The sequence below is a fragment of the Protopterus annectens genome, chromosome 13.part0 (genome assembly GCF_019279795.1).
Source record: "Protopterus annectens isolate FY-2018-M chromosome 13.part0, PAN1.0, whole genome shotgun sequence".
Classification (NCBI taxonomy): domain Eukaryota; kingdom Metazoa; phylum Chordata; order Ceratodontiformes; family Protopteridae; genus Protopterus; species Protopterus annectens.
In genome coordinates this window covers 1,305,496,076-1,305,516,435 of record NC_056747.1, presented here as the reverse complement: position 1 = coordinate 1,305,516,435, position 20,360 = coordinate 1,305,496,076, and the positions used below count along the sequence as shown (strand labels likewise).

The 20,360-nt window shown below is 39.9% G+C and overlaps 1 protein-coding gene across 1 annotated transcript in view; it reads left to right on the top strand.

Moving 5' to 3' along the window:
- TTLL6 (tubulin tyrosine ligase like 6) overlaps positions 1-20,360 on the top strand; it is a 1,150,444-nt gene that overhangs the window by 181,850 nt on the left and 948,234 nt on the right. The window contains exon 3 of the mRNA XM_044055332.1: positions 18,740-18,896. Within this exon, the coding sequence (XP_043911267.1) occupies positions 18,740-18,896 (157 nt within the window). The remainder of the gene's footprint in view (positions 1-18,739; positions 18,897-20,360) is intronic.

Here is a 20,360-nt window from a genome sequence, read left to right as displayed (position 1 = left end):
TTAATATACATGCATTATCAACAGGTGCATGTAAGCAGCATGTTAATATACATGCATTATCAACAGGTGCATGTAAGCAGCATGTTAATATACATGCATTATCAACAGGTGCATGTAAGCAGCATGTTAATATACATGCATTATCAACAGGTGCATGTAAGCAGCATGTTAATATACATGCATTATCAACAGGTGCATGTAAGCAGCATGTTAATATACAATGCATTATCAACAGGTGCGTATAAGCAGCATGTTAATATACAATGCATTATCACCAGGTGCATGTAAGCAGCATGTTAATATACATGCATTATCAACAGGTGCATGTAAGCAGCATGTTAATATACAATGCATTATCAACAGGTGCGTATAAGCAGCATGTTAATATACAATGCATTATCAACAGGTGCGTATAAGCAGCATGTTAATATACAATGCATTATCAACAGGTGCATGTAAGCAGCATGTTAATATACAATGCATTATCAAAAGGTGCGTATAAGCAGCATGTTAATATACAATGCATTATCAACAGGTGCATGAAAGCAGCATGTTAATATACAATGCATTATCAACAGGTGCATGTAAGCAGCATGTTAATATGCAATGCATTATCAACAGGTGCATGTAAGCAGCATGTTAATATACATGCATTATCAACAGGTGCATGTAAGCAGCATGTTAATATACAATGCATTATCAACAGGTGCATGTACGCAGCATGTTAATATACAATGCATTATCAACAGGTGCGTATAAGTAGCATGTTAATATACAATGCATTATCAACAGGTGCATGTAAGCAGCATGTTAATATACATGCATTATCAACAGGTGCATGTAAGCAGCATGTTAATATACAATGCATTATCAACAGGTGCGTATAAGCAGCATGTTAATATACAATGCATTATCAACAGGTGCATGTAAGCAGCATGTTAATATACATGCATTATCACCAGGTGCATGTAAGCAGCATGTTAATATACATGCATTATCAACAGGTGCGTATAAGCAGCATGTTAATATACAATGCATTATCAACAGGTGCATGTACGCAGCATGTTAATATACAATGCATTATCAACAGGTGCGTATAAGCAGCATGTTAATATACAATGCATTATCAACAGGTGCATGTACGCAGCATGTTAATATACAATGCATTATCAACAGGTGCATGTAAGCAGCATGTTAATATACATGCATTATCAACAGGTGCATGTACGCAGCATGTTAATATACAATGCATTATCAACAGGTGCATGTAAGCAGCATGTTAATATGCAATGCATTATCAACAGGTGCATGTACGCAGCATGTTAATATACAATGCATTATCAACAGGTGCATGTACGCAGCATGTTAATATACAATGCATTATCAACAGGTGCATGTAAGCAGCATGTTAATATACAATGCATTATCAACAGGTGCGTATAAGCAGCATGTTAATATACAATGCATTATCAACAGGTGCATGTACGCAGCATGTTAATATACAATGCATTATCAACAGGTGCATGTAAGCAGCATGTTAATATACAATGCATTATCAAAAGGTGCGTATAAGCAGCATGTTAATATACAATGCATTATCAACAGGTGCATGTACGCAGCATGTTAATATACAATGCATTATCAACAGGTGCATGTAAGAAGCATGTTAATATACAATGCATTATCAACAGGTGCATGTAAGCAGCATGTTAATATACAATGCATTATCAACAGGTGCATGTAAGCAGCATGTTAATATACATGCATTATCACCAGGTGCATGTAAGCAGCATGTTAATATACATGCATTATCAACAGGTGCATGTAAGCAGCATGTTAATATACAATGCATTATCAACAGGTGCGTATAAGCAGCATGTTAATATACATGCATTATCAACAGGTGCATGTACGCAGCATGTTAATATACAATGCATTATCAACAGATGCGTATAAGCAGCATGTTAATATACAATGCATTATCAACAGGTGCATGTAAGCAGCATGTTAATATACAATGCATTATCAACAGGTGCATGTAAGCAGCATGTTAATATACAATGCATTATCAACAGGTGCATGTAAGCAGCATGTTAATATACAATGCATTATCAACAGGTGCGTATAAGCAGCATGTTAATATACAATGCATTATCAACAGGTGCATGTAAGCAGCATGTTAATATACAATGCATTATCAACAGGTGCATGTAAGCAGCATGTTAATATACAATGCATTATCAACAGGTGCATGTAAGCAGCATGTTAATATACAATGCATTATCAACAGATGCGTATAAGCAGCATGTTAATATACAATGCATTATCAACAGGTGCATGTAAGCAGCATGTTAATATACAATGCATTATCAACAGGTGCATGTAAGCAGCATGTTAATATACAATGCATTATCAACAGGTGCATGTAAGCAGCATGTTAATATACAATGCATTATCAACAGGTGCATGTAAGCAGCATGTTAATATACAATGCATTATCAACAGGTGCATGTAAGCAGCATGTTAATATACAATGCATTATCAACAGGTGCATATAAGCAGCATGTTAATATACAATGCATTATCAACAGGTGCATGTAAGCAGCATGTTAATATACAATGCATTATCAACAGGTGCATGTAAGCAGCATGTTAATATACAATGCATTATCAACAGGTGCATGTAAGCAGCATGTTAATATACAATGCATTATCAACAGGTGCATGTAAGCAGCATGTTAATATACAATGCATTATCAACAGGTGCATGTAAGCAGCATGTTAATATACAATGCATTATCAACAGGTGCATGTAAGCAGCATGTTAATATACAATGCATTATCAACAGGTGCATGTAAGCAGCATGTTAATATACAATGCATTATCAACAGGTGCATGTAAGCAGCATGTTAATATACAATGCATTATCACCAGGTGCATATAAGCAGCATGTTAATATACAATGCATTATCACCAGGTGCATGTAAGCAGCATGTTAATATACAATGCATTATCAACAGGTGCATGTAAGCAGCATGTTAATATACAATGCATTATCAACAGGTGCATGTAAGCAGCATGTTAATATACAATGCATTATCAACAGGTGCATGTAAGCAGCATGTTAATATACATGCATTATCAACAGGTGCATGTAAGCAGCATGTTAATATACAATGCATTATCAACAGGTGCATATAAGCAGCATGTTAATATACAATGCATTATCACCAGGTGCATGTAAGCAGCATGTTAATATACAAGCATTATTTGAATGCTTACAGTGTTGAGTTATTAGCCAAGAGCTATTCAAGTACTTCATAGTAGACAAAACTGTTCTACCCATCATACAAGGACTCCCTAAAATACATAAACATCCCAGAGTGCCCCCCATGAGTCCCATTGTATCAGGGAGGGGCTGGTGCAATGAACCTTTGTCCATTTTTGTGGAGCACCACCTTAAAACTGTGTTGAAAAAGAATGTATATATATTAACTTACACAAAACAGTTTTTAAAATATCAGTATGCATTTTGTAAGAGTATAGCTGTGGAGGATAGATGGCTCATGATTACGTTGGATGTGAAATCTCTATTCACAGTCATCCCCAATAGTAAAGGTGTTGAGCTCTTCAAACAGTATTTAATGGAAGACGAAACATATGATGTACAAGTTATTGATTTATTATCACTGTTGATGAAACTGATATTAGAGAACTATATCTTTTTGTTTGAAGGAAATTTATATAGACGAAAGGATGGCGTGGCCATGGGCACTTCATGTGCAAATGGGTATGCAAATATTGTTATGGCTATGTGGGAGAAAGAATTCCTACTGACTGAGATGGGAAGGCACCTGAAGTTCTACAGGAGATTTCTGGATGATCTCTTTATTCTATGGGGGGGTGATGTAGCCTCATTTCTATCATTCTTCCACAAAATAGACAATAGTACTAGCTTCCTTAAGTTTTCAATGAAGCATTCCTATGATGTTATAGATTATCTGAATGTCAGGATACTTCAAAAAGATAGAGGTATTCTGGAAACTGAAATCTATAGGAAAGAATGTTATAGGAATAGCTATCTCCATAGACAGAGCATGCACCCGAGACATATTTAAGAACACTGTAAGAGGCCAAGGACTGAGAACATCAAGACTCACAGCTAATCAAAATAAGTATGAGGAAGAGATCAAGAACTTGAAGGAAAGGTTCATACATAGAGGGTACAGTGAAAAAGAGATACAACAGTCATTAGTGTGTCTATCTGAGGCAAGGGAAGGAATAGGTAAGCCATACTTTTCAGATATGGATACCATCATAGATGAAGGAACTGTTAGTCAGAAACACATGAAAGTACAAGTATCCTACTCAAGTAACATTAGATCTTTACAGGAAGCATATCGAAAAAACTGGAATATACTATGTGCTGATGATGATGTTAAAAGGCTGATAGGTGAGACCCCGTGATTTGCTTATAAGAATAATAAATCTATAAAAAGATTATTATGTGGACCACAACCCATGGAAACAAGAATAGAAAATGCAGTCTGATATGGAACCTTCCCCTGCAATAAATGTAATTACTGCACCTTCGTTGACACTGGAAGTAGATTTCTACATTCAGATCTAAAGAAGGAGTTTACCTTCAGAATATTAGCTAACTGTGACAGTATGAATATTATATACTTGGCACACTGCACAGTCTGTCCTGCCTTCTACATTGGAATGACAACGCGAAGGCTGAGAGACCGGATGAGGGAGCATGTATATGATATCACCAGAGGAATAGAGACAAATGCCTTAGCCAGGCATGTGAGGGACCATGATGAGGCACACAAATTTTTATTTTTAGTAATAGATAAAGTCTATACCGACAATAGAGGTGGAGATGTTAGGAATAGAGTAGAAACTAGGGAACTAGAATGGATTATAAGGCTACGAGCTAACATTGGGGTAGGCCTGAATGACAAAATCAATATTAAACCCATTCTTCTAAATAGAGATTTAAAGAAATAGTAGGTAGTACCCCCTCCCCCTCGACCTTTTATACTTTTTTATACTTTTTTATATATTTTTACACTTTTATATATATTTATACTTTTATATTGTATGTATTAAGTTCCATGATGTGATATGCTGTTTCTATTGTTGAGGTGTTTTTAATTTTAAGCTTTTAAAATTTTCACACTAGATATAAAACTTTTCATACTAAGTATATGGCTTTAAGGATTAATTGGGCAGTTGATGGCAATGATAAGCTTGGTATAAATGCTGTGCTTTACTCTTCTTTGATTGTCTGATGAAGTGGCTGGTGCCATGAAAGCGCTCACCTCTTTTACTAATAAAGCTGTTATTCTACATAGCCATGGCTGCTACCTCCTGCTTTGTTTTTTACTGTTCAATATATATGTATATGGATCTAGGACGTTTGCTCAAGTGAGCAAACGACCAAAACCCAAATGGCCGGGCAAACTTGAAAGTGCTTTTCACCGAAGAAGCACTTTTGCGTAAGTATGCCTGTTGCCGAGGCTGTACTACTGTGCGGGTAAGGGACATTTTCTTTTTCCCCACTGTAGTGCGGTCTCGGAGGGACAGTATTAAAGTAGGTGGGTGTAGGGGGCACAACCCCCCACATGGGTGGTGCAGGGGAGCAAAGCCCCCCTGCTAAAATGTAAATGTAGTGTTTTATTTTTATTTTTTGTAACACGCTTTAACGAAAGCGCTTTTTCGATAAAACCGCTTTCATTAAAGTGTGTTCGGTTATTATGGATTCGGACGTTTGCTCACTCGAGCAAACGTCCTAGATCCATATATATACATATATATATATATATATATATATATATATATATATATTTATATATATATATATATATACATACATAGAGATATATATATATATATAGAGATATATATATATATATATATATATATATATATATATATATATACACACACACACATACACACACACATACTTATATATTTATATATATATATATATATATATATATATATATATATATATATATATATATATATATATCTATATGGGTCCCCTTCAGTAGATCATACTTTTAAATGTTCAAAGACGATATGGCCAAGACCATAACATCGAACATTTAAAAGTCTGAACGGACTGAATACAGTGCGGAACAGGAAGATTTCTCTTTTCCGCAATGTAGTGTGATCTTGGAGTTGGTATATGTAAGTAAGGGGTGTGTGGAGGTTTATTTTTTTGTTTTTTCTTTTTTTACTTCAGTGTTCGAACTACTACAAGTTCGAACATATGGTCTCAGCCATATTTGTTTATACATATATATATATATATATATATATATATATATATATATATATATATATATATATATATATATATATATATATATATATATATATACGCACACTTACATATAGATATACGTATATGTATGCATATATGGTTTTGGTACTTTTGAGTAAAATGCTTCGATGTTTTGGCTGTCAATATCTTGGCCATTTGCTGTAGATTACTTGATCCATATATGTGTGTATATTATATTATATTTATATATATATATATATATATATATATATATATATATATATATATATATATATATCCAAAAAAGGAAGCCAATCTGGTGGTCCCCTGCCATAAACAAACTGTACAACAGAAGGAAGAAACTGTTGCAAAAGAGAGTAAAGTCTCATGAGTGGAGCAGCTCCCTGGTCAGCCTCAGTAAGAAGCTGAGATCCCTTATAAGATCCCCCAAAACTAGCTACGAAAACAAAATCACCACTAATTCTAAGGACAACCACAAAGCATTCTATAGCTATGTCAAGAATCTGGATGGCAACACCCAGATCTGCTCTGAGTTACAGCAGAACGGCACGAAAATTGCAGAACCAACTGATATTGCCAACATCCTGGCAGATAGGTTCAGTGCTAACTTTAGCCCCCCCTCACCCCGTAAAGGGCCAATATCTATACAGGAAGAATGCAGAGTCCCTGTAATCACAACTATGCAGGTAAAAGCTGCACTCTCTAAAACCAAAAACACAGCATCCATGGGACCGGATAACATCCCAGGCTGTGTTTTACGCGAACTTCAGAATGAACTGGCTCCCCACTTAAGCACCATGTTCAATAATAGCCTCACATCAGGCTTTGTGCCCACTGAATGGTGCACAGCAACAGTTATCCCACTCCACAAAGAGGGAGCAACCACTGATCCCAGGAACTATCGACCTATTAGCCTGACGAGCCTGGTCTGCAAGGTCATGGAACATATCATCATGGAACTCATAAACAAAGACATTGGTAACCTCCAAACTCTGGATCCCACCCAGTTCGAGTTTGTGAAAGGCAGATCATGTCTCCTGAACTTGATTGACTTCTTTGAGGCAGTCACCAAAGATGTAGATGAGGGTAAGGTGGTTCACACAGCCTATCTTGACCTCGCCAAGGCTTTCGTTACCATCCCCCATTCTGGAATTATAGCTAAACTCACTAAACTAGGTATAAATCCCTACATCACAAGATGGGTTGCCAACTGGCTCACTGACAGAACCCACACTGTAAAAGTTGCAGACTCCAAATCTGACCTCAAAACAGTGACAAGTGGAGTACCACAGGGTTCCGTCCTGGGACCTCTCCTGTTTGGTATCTACTTCTCTGAAGTACAGGCTAACACAGAAGGCCTCTGGCTAATGAAGTTCACAGATGACTGCAAACTAGGAGCCATAGTCAAGTTCCCAAATGATGTGGACATCCTACAGAAGGACCTCGCTGAGACATATACCTGGTGTCAGAGCCATGGCCTCAAGCTCAATGCCAAAAAGTGCAGTGTCACCCCCTTTGGTAAAAACTCTGTAACCATGAACTACCACATATGCAGCAATCTACTTAACACCAAATGTGTGATAAGAGACCTTGGGACCCAGGTGGACAGTAGTCTCTCCTTTGATAGTCACATCGCCACAGTAGTTAGGAAGTCCTTCTACGTGGCACACCTCATCATAAAAAGGTTCTGATCCAGGAAAAAAGAGGTCATTGTTCCCCTCTACTCGACACTCGTTAGACCCATTATAGAGTACAATGCCCCTTTTGGAATGTACCTCACAAGACATCTGCAGCAGCTGGAAAGGCCACAGAAGTACCTCACAAAGAGGATTACTGGCCTCAAACAAATGCCCTACACTGACCGCCTCAAAAAAATCTACTTTACTCCATAGCATATCGCCTACTCCAAGGTGATCTCTGCCTAACATATAAAGCTATGTCAAACCCAGAGCTGTTGAACATGCTACAACTAAAGAAATCCCAATCCCTCCAAGCTACATGCGCTAGGGACATAAACCTTGTCACCACAATAAACAGGGCATGCTGGAGGGATAGATTTCTGTCTCGGAGACTTCCCATACTCTGGAACAGGCTACCCCATCTATATCAAGCAAAGTTCTTCATTAGCATTCTTCAAGAAAAATCTTGATGATTGGATGGGAAATAGGAAATACACCCCGAGAATCACTTCTGTGTCTCTGCTCAACAGTGGCACAGGAAAATAACTTTCTTGAGTGGCATAAGCCAGGGAACCTTGTTGGCTAGGCTTACGTAGGCCCTTGGGCTGATAGCCTAGTACCTACCAATGAACCTATATACATATATATATATATATATATATAAATACATATATATATATATATACACACACATATATGTGTGTGTGTGTGTGTGTATATATATATATATATATATATATATATATATATATATATATATGTGTGTGTGTGTGTATAATATTTATAAATTTGTTGCTTGTCTATTTGTAATATATATAGTAGTCTTATTTTATATTTTTTGGTTCTCACTACAGCTGTCTGGCATGAGTTATTTCCTGGAGTCCCTTCTTGATTTTTAACTGCAACTTTCCCTAGCACCTGTCTGTTTTACCTTTCTTGAGTCAGGGTCCCACAATCTGGAAATTTAAAGTCTAAGTGACCAGAGATGTTGGTGCAGAGGAGATCAGGGTATCCGGGGTACAGCACCATTCTATCAGCTGCAGGGGAATTTTTGTGTGCTCCTACCCAGTGCCATGCCCAATGCTCTACTGGGCTACAGTTCTCTATCTTTAATATGACCAGGCTATTCTTTTTTGGAATCTCCATTGTTTCTTATTAGCATAGAGTAAATCTGCAATATTCAGGAGATTACAGACATGCTACTAATTGTTCTTCATATTTTGTAGGTTCAGTTAGTTACAGAGATAATGTTTATCATTAAATCACTGCTGTAGTAACCTAAACTATATGGGTAATTGTGATGATGTGAGATATTGACAGCTATGCTAGGATAGTAGGGCAGTGGATGTGTAACATATGCCAGCGCAGCTAGCTGGAAGTTTTTAAAGAATTATATGTAATTTTATATCAAACTGATTTGTACAGATATTTCTGTCAAATTGTATTTATAAAGTTGCTTGTGTTAAAAATGTATCAACAGTGTGCCCAGCTATACAGAAAAGAAATGTACATTTATATCACACTGTAATGTGGTAACTGAGGTAAAGTATATATTTTAAGATTATACTGGAATAGAAGAGTTTAATCTCAGTCCAGCTAATTTTGAAAAATAGTAAGAAATTAAATTACTTAATTTAGGCCATAAAGATTCTGTCTTACATTTCTGATTGCAGCCAGAGATTATTTGTCTGTACCAGAGAATGATTTATTAGCTCCTGTAGTGTGGAAGTGTTTTATTGTTAAATGACTTCCAGAAGCTGCAACAGATCTTAGCAAAGCTGTATGTGTGTTTATTACTGACACATACGTGTGAGATTCTTGTTCAGTTGCTTGGAAAGGGGGTAGTATGGGGACCAGAGGTCAGATGACCAGATGCATGTGATGTTATTCTGTAATCCATCACTGAAATTGTGTTTTTTAATACTAGATGAGGCTGAAGTCTAAGATCAGAAGCACCCCTCACCTACTTCATCTTGCCTTGCTCTAGTACTGGGGAATAGTAATTCTTTATATCAGTCAGGAAAATATAGTGAGATTAGTTAAGTACTGTTTTCTGTATCTGTGTGAAGGTATTCATCTGTGTTATTTTAATATTTCCTGTAATTGAAACTCTGGTGTTTATTGTAAATAGATATTTAGCATTTTCATGTTGTTTTATTATTTATTATTAAATATATGTAAACTTTTCATTGTGGGTGGTCCTTTAGAAATTATTTTAACATTTGAGAGTACTTATATCTATTTGGTGACACTGTGGACACTTATGAAAGCCTTACTGCATTGGTCAAACACTATAATTTGTATTAATATTAATTTCAGTCAGTATAATTGGATACCCTTGTAAGAGCCTTAGAGTTACTGGCTTTGGTGTGCCTGGTGGCAGTAACTACCTTTTAGTCAGGACAGAAGGGGGCATAGCTTGTAAATCTGTGCCAAGGTGTGTGTGTGTGTGTGTGTGTGTGTGTGTGTGTGTGTGTGTGTGTGTGTGTGTGTGTGTGTGTGTGTGTGTGTATGTGTGTAGAAGTCAAATTTCCAAGAGTGTGTTCAGATGTTTGGAGCAGAGACACAAAGCACTGGTTTCACAGAAAGGTTGCTGGAGGACTTGCTTTGGACACTCGGCTGAGGACTCAACTGTACAGCTGTGCCAGTGGTGAGTCTCTTTGGGACCCTGGAGTGAGAGAGAGAGAAATCCAGTCCCCAGACTGAATGTGTTCTGTATGAGCTCTTAAGGGAAATTGTGCTTGATGCAGAGAGTTGCATCTGGAAATACTGTGTGTATCTATTTTTGTTCCAAGTAAATGTCCCTCTCCTGTGTCAATAATGAGGATTCAGGCTCCTTGATTACTAGCCCACAGAGGGGATGTCACATATTGGTGAGCAATGGTGTAGATATTAATTGAAATTCTGTAGCCTGTAGGTAGTTGTCACTGACGTTGGGTGTATTCTCATCAGCCACAAGGTAAAGACTCAGAGTATCATTTCACAACAGTTTTATGTATTTATTTATTTATTTATTGTTAGTTTAGTTTAGTCAGGAAAAGCAGGCAAAGATGTCAACAGAGGATTATGGCAAACTGACAAAGAACCAGTTGGCCAAGGTATGCAAAGGCAAATGACTGGTGCATGCCAGCCTGACTAAAGAGGAAATTATTTCAGCCTTAGTTCCAGCTCAGACCAGCAACCAGGAGAATAACTACTGATGATGGGAATTTGCAGTCCTCAGAAACAGGACAGTTCACCTTTTCCTCAAAGGATTTAAAAATCCATCTGGAGTTAAAGAGACTTCAGCTGGAGGCCAAATATTTGGAATTAGAATCAGTAGAGAGACTGTGGCATTTGGAGGCTGAAGAAAATGAGAAGCAGCATCAACATGAGATGGAGATGCTGACTCTTCCCCAGGGTCATGAAAAGGAGAAGCAGCATCAACATGAGAGATGCTAACCCTTCCCCAGGGTCATGAAAAGGAGAAGCAGCATCAACATGAAAGGGAGATGCTGACCCTTCCCCAGGGTCATGAAAATGACAAGCAGCATCAACATGAGAGAGAGATGCTGACCCTTCCCCATGGTCAGGAAAAGGAGAAGCAGCATCAACATGAGAGATGCTGATCCTTCCCCAAGGTCATGAAAAGGAGAAGCAGCATCAACATGAAAGGGAGATGCTGACCCTTCCCCAGGGTCATGAAAAGGAGAAGCAGCATCAACATGAGAGAGAGATGCTGACCCTTCCCCAGGGTCATGAAAAGGAGAAGCAGCATCAACATGAAAGGGAGATGCTGACCCTTCCCCAGGGTCATGAAAAGGAGAAGCAGCATCAACATGAGAGGGAGATGCTGACCCTTCACCGGGGTCATGAAAAGAAGAAGCAGCATCAACATGAGAGGTAGATGCTGACCCTTCCCCAAGGTCATGGAAAGGAGAAGCAGCATCAACATGAGAGAGAGATGCTGACCCTTCCCCAAGGTCATGAAAAGGAGAAGCAGCATCAACATGAGAGGGAGATGCTGACCCTTCCCCAGGGTCATGGTGGTAATGGGGACCCTTCCCCAGGGTCATGGAGGTAATGGCAACCCTTCCCCAGGGTCATGGATGTAATGGAGACCCTTCCCCGTAGTCATGGAGGTAACAGGGACCCTTACCCAGGGTCATGGAGGTAATGGGGAAGGGAATAACTGAACCCCAGAAGTAATAAAGGTCAGTAAATGTCTTCCACAATTTACAGAGGGTGATAATTTTGAAAGTTTTATTCAAATATTTGAAAGAGTATGTAAACTGTATAATGTTGACCAAGGGCTCTGGGTATGGTTCCTGACCCCCTTACTCCATGTTAAAGCTGTAACTGCTGTTTCTAAATTGCCTGATATTGATTGTTTAAATTATGATAAAGTCAAACATTAATTACTAGAATGCTTTAAATTATCACCTGAAGCTTACAGATAAAAAGCTTTGTGAACATAGGGGGAGATGAAAGTGTGTGTGATTATATTGTTGTGTTAAGCACTTATTTTTATATGTGGGTGAGTGGGTGTCAGATCACCACTTTTGAATGGCTGTCAGACCTTTTGGTGAGGGAACCAACCCTTAGAGAGTGGGACATGAGAATATGGTTGGCAGACCTGGAGTGTAACTGTGCAGGTGAACTGGGAAAGACAGGGGGATCTCTACTTAGCAAGCAGGGCATTACGGCACAGGAAGGGGATACCCAGTGCTGCACATGGATATAAGGAAACCCATGGTGGGCAACCTAAAACATCCCAACAGAGTCCACCAATAACAGGGAAATATACTAGTTTAGGTACATGGCCAGAATCAAGGGTTAAATGTTTTAAATGCAACCAGTGGGGCAATGTATCATATAGAGGTCCACAGAAACAAGATGGGAAACAAAAGGTGGAGCATCCAGAAAGTGGGAATAACAGTATGCCAGTGGTGAGTTGTGTGGAGACAAAAGGAGTACCAAGCTATCACCAGAGTTTATATCCAATCTTAGTGGATGAAAAACAGGCCACTGCTAAGAGAGACACAGCCTCTGACGTAACCGTTGTGAAGCCTATAGTGGTTAACGAGGAGCAATACTTGTTTGGGCAGTCCTCTTCAGTCAGAGCTTTAGGAGGGACTTCATTCCTAATGCCTTTGGCCAGGGTTCACCTTGACTGGAAGGGTGGAAAAGGAAGCAACTAGGTGTGTTTGAGAATATCCCTGCAGATAGGTGCCTGATCCTCAAGGAAAAGGGAAGTCTGTATACTGGAACAAAGGTTTACTGTACAGAGAATGGATCCCTGTGGGAGGAGTAGAGGGTGAAGTAATACAGCAGTTGGTAGTACCTAGAGCCTACAGTCTAGCAATTCTAGCCATAGCCCATGACATTCCTTTTGCAGGTCACATGGGCATAACACATACCAAGATAAATATTATGCTGAACTTTTATTGGCCTGGGATTGCCAGGGATATAACAGGGTACTGCAGGAACTGTGAGCAGTACCAAACAGTAGGTAAGGGAAGTAAATAGTGTGGGAAAAAATAGCCAGGGAATTGCTATGGCTAGGCTTGTATACATAGGGCTGATAGCCTAGTACCAACCTATGAACCTATAAGGCAGGAGACAAGGTCAAGGCTCCCTTGATGCCTTTGCCTGTGATTGAAGAGCCATTTTAGATGATAGGTATGGATATTGTGGGGCATCTAAATACACACTCCACAGGGAAGAAGTATATCCTGGTGGTAGTAGATTATGCAGCTAGAAACCCTGAGGTGGTGGCTCTATCCTCCATCAAGGCAGAGAGGGTGACAAATACTTTGTTAGATATTTTCAGTAGGGTAGGTTTCCCAAGAGAAATACTGAATGACAAAGGTGTCAATTTCAAGCCAGACCTGCTGGCTTGTCTGTGAAAGTGCTGTGGGGTGAAGTACTTAAAGCCCACCCCTACCATCCTTAGACTAATGGTTTTGTGGAGAGGTTAAACTCTACACTAAAGGCCATTATATGGGCATTTGCAGACCAATTTAAGAGAGAGTGGGACAAATATTTGCTCCATCTGCTGCTTGCATACAGAGAGGTACCCCAGGAATACACAGGTTTTTCACACTTTGAGTTGCTGTATGGGCATTGGGTGAGGGGTCTTCAGATTTGATTCATGATGAGTGGGGGTTGAGTGTGAATCCCATCTGTTGTGGCATATGTCATAAACCTCAGGGCAAGGCTTAGGGAGGTCATGGACTTGGTCCAGGAGAACCTGGCAGGGTCCCAACAGTAGAAAAAGGTCTGGTATGACAGGAATGCTCAAGCTCAAGAGTATGCTGTGGGACAGCAGGGTATGGTTCTCATTCCTGTCAGACACAGTAAGCTGCGGGTAGCTTGGGAGAGACCCTTTAAGGTGGTAAGAAGGTCAGTGAAGTTAACTGCATGATAAAACTTCTAGGCAGGAGGCAGGGGCACAAATTGTATCATGTTAAAATGATGAAGCCTTACCATGATAGGGAGGCCCTGGTGCTGAATATTTCCAGTGAATGGCAGGAGGAGTCTGAAGGGGGTGTCTGGTGACTGATCTCCTCACTGATGCTCAGACTGACACCTCAGTGACAGGGGTAGCAATGTCCCACAGCTTTCAAGAAATCTGAACAGTGTTACAGGAGTCTGGGGGCATGTTCATTGGGAAACCTGGGTGTACCCAGCTGGTGAAGCACCATGTGGGTACAGGACACCAAAACCCTATCAAGCAGGCTCCTTACAGGGTACCTGAGTGAGTCAGACACAGTCTGAGGGAGGAGATAAGGAAATGTTGGAACTGGGGGTAATCCAGGAGTCCAGCAGTCCCTGGGCCTCCCCAGTGGTGCTGGTACAAAAGAAAGATGGCAGCACCAGGATCTGTGTGGACTACAGAAAACTAAATATTTGCACAGTCACATGCTTATCTCATGCCTAGGACAGATGATGCCTTAGAGCAGCTGGGCGGGGCTAAGTATCTGACCGATATTGATCTAAACAAGGGCTACTGGTAGGTGCCCTTGACTCCCACATCTAGAGAGAGAGAGGTCAGCCTTTGTGACTCCTTTTGGAAGATATGAGTTCACAAAGATGCCCTTTGGGATGAAAAATGCCCCAGTGACCTTCCAGAGGCTGGTAGATCATATCCTAGCAGGAGCAGGAGATTATGCTTTTCTTATCTGGATAATAATGCCATCTACAGCCAATCCTGGCATGAGCACCTTCAGCATGTCAGGAAGGTCCTGGGCAGACTGCAAAGGGCAGGGTTGACCATTGAACCCTTTAGGTGTCAGGTGTGTATGGCAGACTTCTCCTACCTGGGACATAGAGTGGGTAGTGGTAAGATCAGGCCAGAACCTGCCAAAGTGGAAGCTATTCAAACGTTGCCTGCCCCTGTTACCAAAAAGCATTCTTGCAGACAGTGGGGTACTATAGAAAATTCATTCCCAATTATAGTACATTAGCTGCTCCCCTCACAGACCTGACAAGGAAAAATAGGCCAGACAAGGTAGTGTGGACCCCATTGTGTGAGCAGTTATTTCAAATGCTTAAAGGGAATTTGGGAGGACCCTCTGTGTTAGCCAATCCAAATCACAGCAAATAATTTGTTCTACAGGTGGATGCTTTGAACCATGGGGGGGGGGGGGGGCTGTGCATATCCAGGCTTCCTCAGAGGGAGAAGAACATTCAGTGGTATATCTTAGCCATACACTCCAATCTAGGGAGGAATGTTATCCTGCGGTAGAAAAAGAATGTCTAGCCATAGTATGGGCACTGCAGAAACTTCAGCCTTATCTGTATTGAAGGAAATTCACTGTAGTTACAGACCACAATCCTTTAACATGACTACATTGATCCAGCCAGCAAACTGCCAAGTTATTAAGGTGGAGCCTAGGGTTGCAGGCATATGATAAAACAGTGCAACACTGTAGTGGGGTCAGCAATGCCAATGCAGATGGACTGTCAATACAGAGCATCAGTTAATACCTTCCCAGTCAAGCCCATTCTTCTCATGCAATGTTTTTCAAGGGTCACTTGAAAAACTAGCTTCAGTCTTCAAAGTTGGGAGAGATGTAACATTATGAGGTATTGGCAGCTATGCCAGGAGAAGTAGGGCAGTGGATGTGTAATATATGCCAGCACAGCTAGCTGGAATTTTGTAAAGAATTATATGTCATTATGTATATCAAACTGATGTGTACAGGTGATGTGTTGAAAATGTATTTGAAAAGTTGCTTGTGTTAAAAATGTATCAATAGTGTGTCCTGCTGGACAGAAAAGAAATATACATTTATATCAGACTGTAGTGTTACAACTGTGGTAATGTATATATGTTAACAGAAGATACTGGAAGTGAAGAGGTTAATCTCAGTCCACCTAATTTTGAAAAATAGTAATACATTAATATACTTAATTTACACTATAAAGATTATATCTTACAGTTCTGACTGCAGCCAGAGATGAAATGTCATGCCAGAGAATGGCTTATTAGCTCCTGTTGGAAGAGTGGAAGTGTTTTATTGTTTTATGACTTCCAGAAGCTCCAACAGATATTAGCAAAGCTCTATGTGTGTGTGTGTGTGTGTGTGTGTGTGTGTGTGTGTGTGTGTGTGTGTGTGTGTGTGTGTGTGTATTATTGACACATCTGTGAAGGATTCTGTGTAAATTGCTAGGAAAGGGTAGTATGAGAACCAGAATTCAGATGGCCAGATGTATGTGATGTCATTCTATAATCCATCACTGAAATGATGTTTTTTTTAATATTAGATGAGAGTAAAATCTCAGAGCACTCTGTTTTTGAAACCTGACATAGAAGTACCCCTCACCTACTTCATCTTGCCTTGGTCTAGTAAGTGAACTAGGGAATAGTAATTCTTTAGATCAGTCAGGAAAATATAGTGAGATTAGTTAAGTACTGTTTTTCTGTATCTGTGTGAATTTATTCACCTGTGTTATTTTAATATTTTGTGTGATTGAAACTCTGGTGTTTATTATAAATGGATATTTAGAATTTTCATGTTATTTTATTATTTATTAAATATATGCAATCTTTTCATTGTATATGGTCCTTTAGTAACTATTTTAACCTTTGAGAGTGCTTATATCTTTTTGGTGACTCTGCGGCCACTCCTGAAAGTCTTACTGCACTGGTCAAACACTATCATTTGTATTAATATTAATTTCACTCAGTATAACTGGCTACCCTTATAAGAGCCTTGGAGTAGCTGGCTTTGGAGTGTCTGGTGGCAGTAGCTACCTTATAGTCTGGGCAGAAGGGGGCATAGCTAGTAGATCTGTTAGCCTTTCCCAGGTGTGTGTGTGTGTGTGTGTGTGTGTGTGTGTGTGTGTGTGTGTGTGTGTGTGTGTGTGTGTGTGTGTGTGTGTGTGTGTGTGTTTATGCAAATCAAATCTCCAAGAGAGTGTTTGTCAGCTGTTGAAGCAGGGACACAAAGCACTGGTTGCTGGAGGACTTGCCTTGGATACTCGGCTGAGAACTCAGCTTTACATCTGTGCCAGTGGGGACTCTCAATGGGGCCCTGGAAAGAAAGAGAGAGAAATCCAGACCCCCCGGACTGAGTGTGTTTCCTGTGTGCTCTTAAGGGAAATTGTGCTTCATGCAGAGAGCTGCATCTGGAAGTACTGGGTGAATCTATTTTTCTTACAAGTGAATGTCCCTCTCCAGTGTCAGTGTTGAGGATTCAGGTTCCTTGATTTCTGGCTCAGAGAGGGGACATCACAGTTATAACCTGCAAATATGACAGATGGCCATCTTAAAGGCTCCTTCCACATTAAATAATCTCTTTACAGTTCCAGGAGAGCAATATAGAATCAGTGGTTAGGGTACCAACCCTTCCGAGTAAGGGAGGCTAAAACCCTGTCATTTAGATTGCTAGATAAAAGTAAAAATAAAAAAAAATATCCACACCCTGGCAAAAATACAACAGAAAGAAGGGGATGGAGGGAGGGTGTTCCTGTATCTACTGTTATGGTAAGCTTACTTACACAGATGTACTATCTTTATCATTAGATCACTGTTGCAGTAGCTCAAGCTATATGGGTTGATTACCAAAGCTTAGGAAGAGGGAAGCAAGTCAGAATCCAGGAGTCCCTGGGGAGTAGTCCTAGAAACATCTCTTCTGGACTTATGAAAAAGGAATTCTATTTGCAATGTTATGTAAAAGTATGCACCGAGGACCAAATTGCTGCTTCTAGTATACTTATAAATGTATTTGCATTACTTGATGCTGTCACGTACAGCCATTTTATCTTTTGTAAAGCTTCAGTAAATGTTTAAAAAAACTCAGAGCAAAAGCAACTTAATACATGTGTACTTTGTGAGGATATGGTGGGGACTACAATAGTAATGTAGCTACAGCTAAATTGAGATGTTATACTGTTGTAACAGGATAGTATAAGTCTTAATCTTAAGCAAACCTCAGTCATTTTCACCATACCTCAATCAGTTAATAGGGAGTTTTGCAATAATGCATTACCAGTGGAATGCTGTTGTTGTTTTTGTTTAAATTACACTTGCAGACTCCAGCATAACTTGTATTTGTTCAAGTCACACAGACTGTTTAATTTAATCAGGCAAAGGAAGAATATATATGTTAAATTAGCTTGGTCAGACAGAATCTATAAAAAATACTGCCTTTATGAGTTCACGTGGATGCTGAATTCTTCTGCTGAAAAGTACTTTTAGGAAATTGCTACCATATTATAAACTTACCCAACTGTATTATTTCACAGCTATGGTGACTTTCAGGCATACATCAGGGTGAAGAAACATAAAACCTATATCTGTAAACCAGATTCAGGATGTCAGGGTCGGGGCATCTTTGTTACAAAGTCAACAAAAGACATTAAGGCTGGAGAAGACATGATCTGTCAGGTGTATATTTCAAAGGTATATATTTATTTATTTTTTTTAAACACTGCATTTGACAAAAGAGAAGAAGAAACTTTTGAAATTGACTACTGCCATTCCTGTTTTATCTTTAGTTTTGTATCAATTTACAACTGGATATGACCTTTCAGAATAAGTCTGGCAAAGTAATAGCTTAGCAGCAAGAACGCAGTGCTTCTTTCCTCATACTCTGACTTAGTTTGTTCTGTTTCTAATTTAGCCTTGGGCTTTCTTTCCAAATGTATTTTCTTTTTGTCACTCTCATTAGAAAAGGGGAGGGGTCTTTCATTTTCCATGTTTTTGAGACTGCTTTATGGTCTTCTTATTTGGGTCGTATGTAAACTACCGATGTTATGTGATCCTATCTCGCCTACATTCTGACTGATGGGTTCGGAGCCGATCCCTCGGCTCCGACTCGGCACGCTTATGCCAAAGAGCGAAGTCTCTTATTGGCTGAGCTTACTATATCCCAGGATGCACCACTACCAGTCCCCCAGATCTCGTTTGCCGCTAACTAGCGAAGACGTGGTCTCGAGCTGGCTGAGCTGAGTAGTAAATTTTACTTACTTTTTTCTGTCAGAAAATTGCTTTTCCTGTCATAAAAAGCTGTTTTAACTGCTACTCTGTGCTTTGTGTAGTGATTGAAAGTTTTTTGTGGAAACTTGTTGAGTGATTGGGCGTTGTTGCTGATTTCAGGCCTCCTTTATCTGTAGGGCCTTTCCGGTCAGTTAACCCTCTCAAACTTTTGGGATTTCAGATCCCTTGAGTTTCTTGTTGTTCGGATTGTTAAACGGCAGTTCTAAACTGATTTTTGTAGAATCAGTTAAGTAAAGTTAAATTTGGATTGTGTGTTCTTACTGCATTTTTGGTCATAATGTCTCAAAATCCTAGGCCTTCGGGCTTCAAAAAATGCACCAAATGTAATTTTAAAATGTCAATCACAGATGACCACTCTCTCTGTGTTTATTGTTTGGGTGCAAAACATTTACAGGAGTCATGCAGCGTGTGTCACGCTTTTTCCTCTAGGGTCCTCCAGGAGAGGAAAAATAAGCTTATTCTTAAAGGCTTAATCAAACCCTCCTTTGAAGAAGCTCTAGCATCCTCTCCTTCTCCAACAAAAGAAGAAGGCGTCGGCTCCGACCAGTCCGTCGGATCCGGCCGCCAAAAGACCTAGGCAGGCTTCTCCCGGCTCCAAGGACTTGGGCGAGGCGGGTCTGCCTCGATGCCACCAGTCTCGACTCCTGGCTTCGGAGCCGATGGCTGGGGCATCGAGGCGGGTCACCGTCGGCTCCACTGGTCTCGGAGCCGACTAAGGTTGCCGCTCAGACACTCCTCCTCGGCGCGAAGTCCTCCTCGGCACCGATGGAATCTGTGGGTATTCCTCGGCGCCGATAATCATCGAGTCGCCTCGAGCCAGTCCCCTAGTCCTTTGGGGCCGTTGGAGAGGCCTTCTCGAACCCGTTC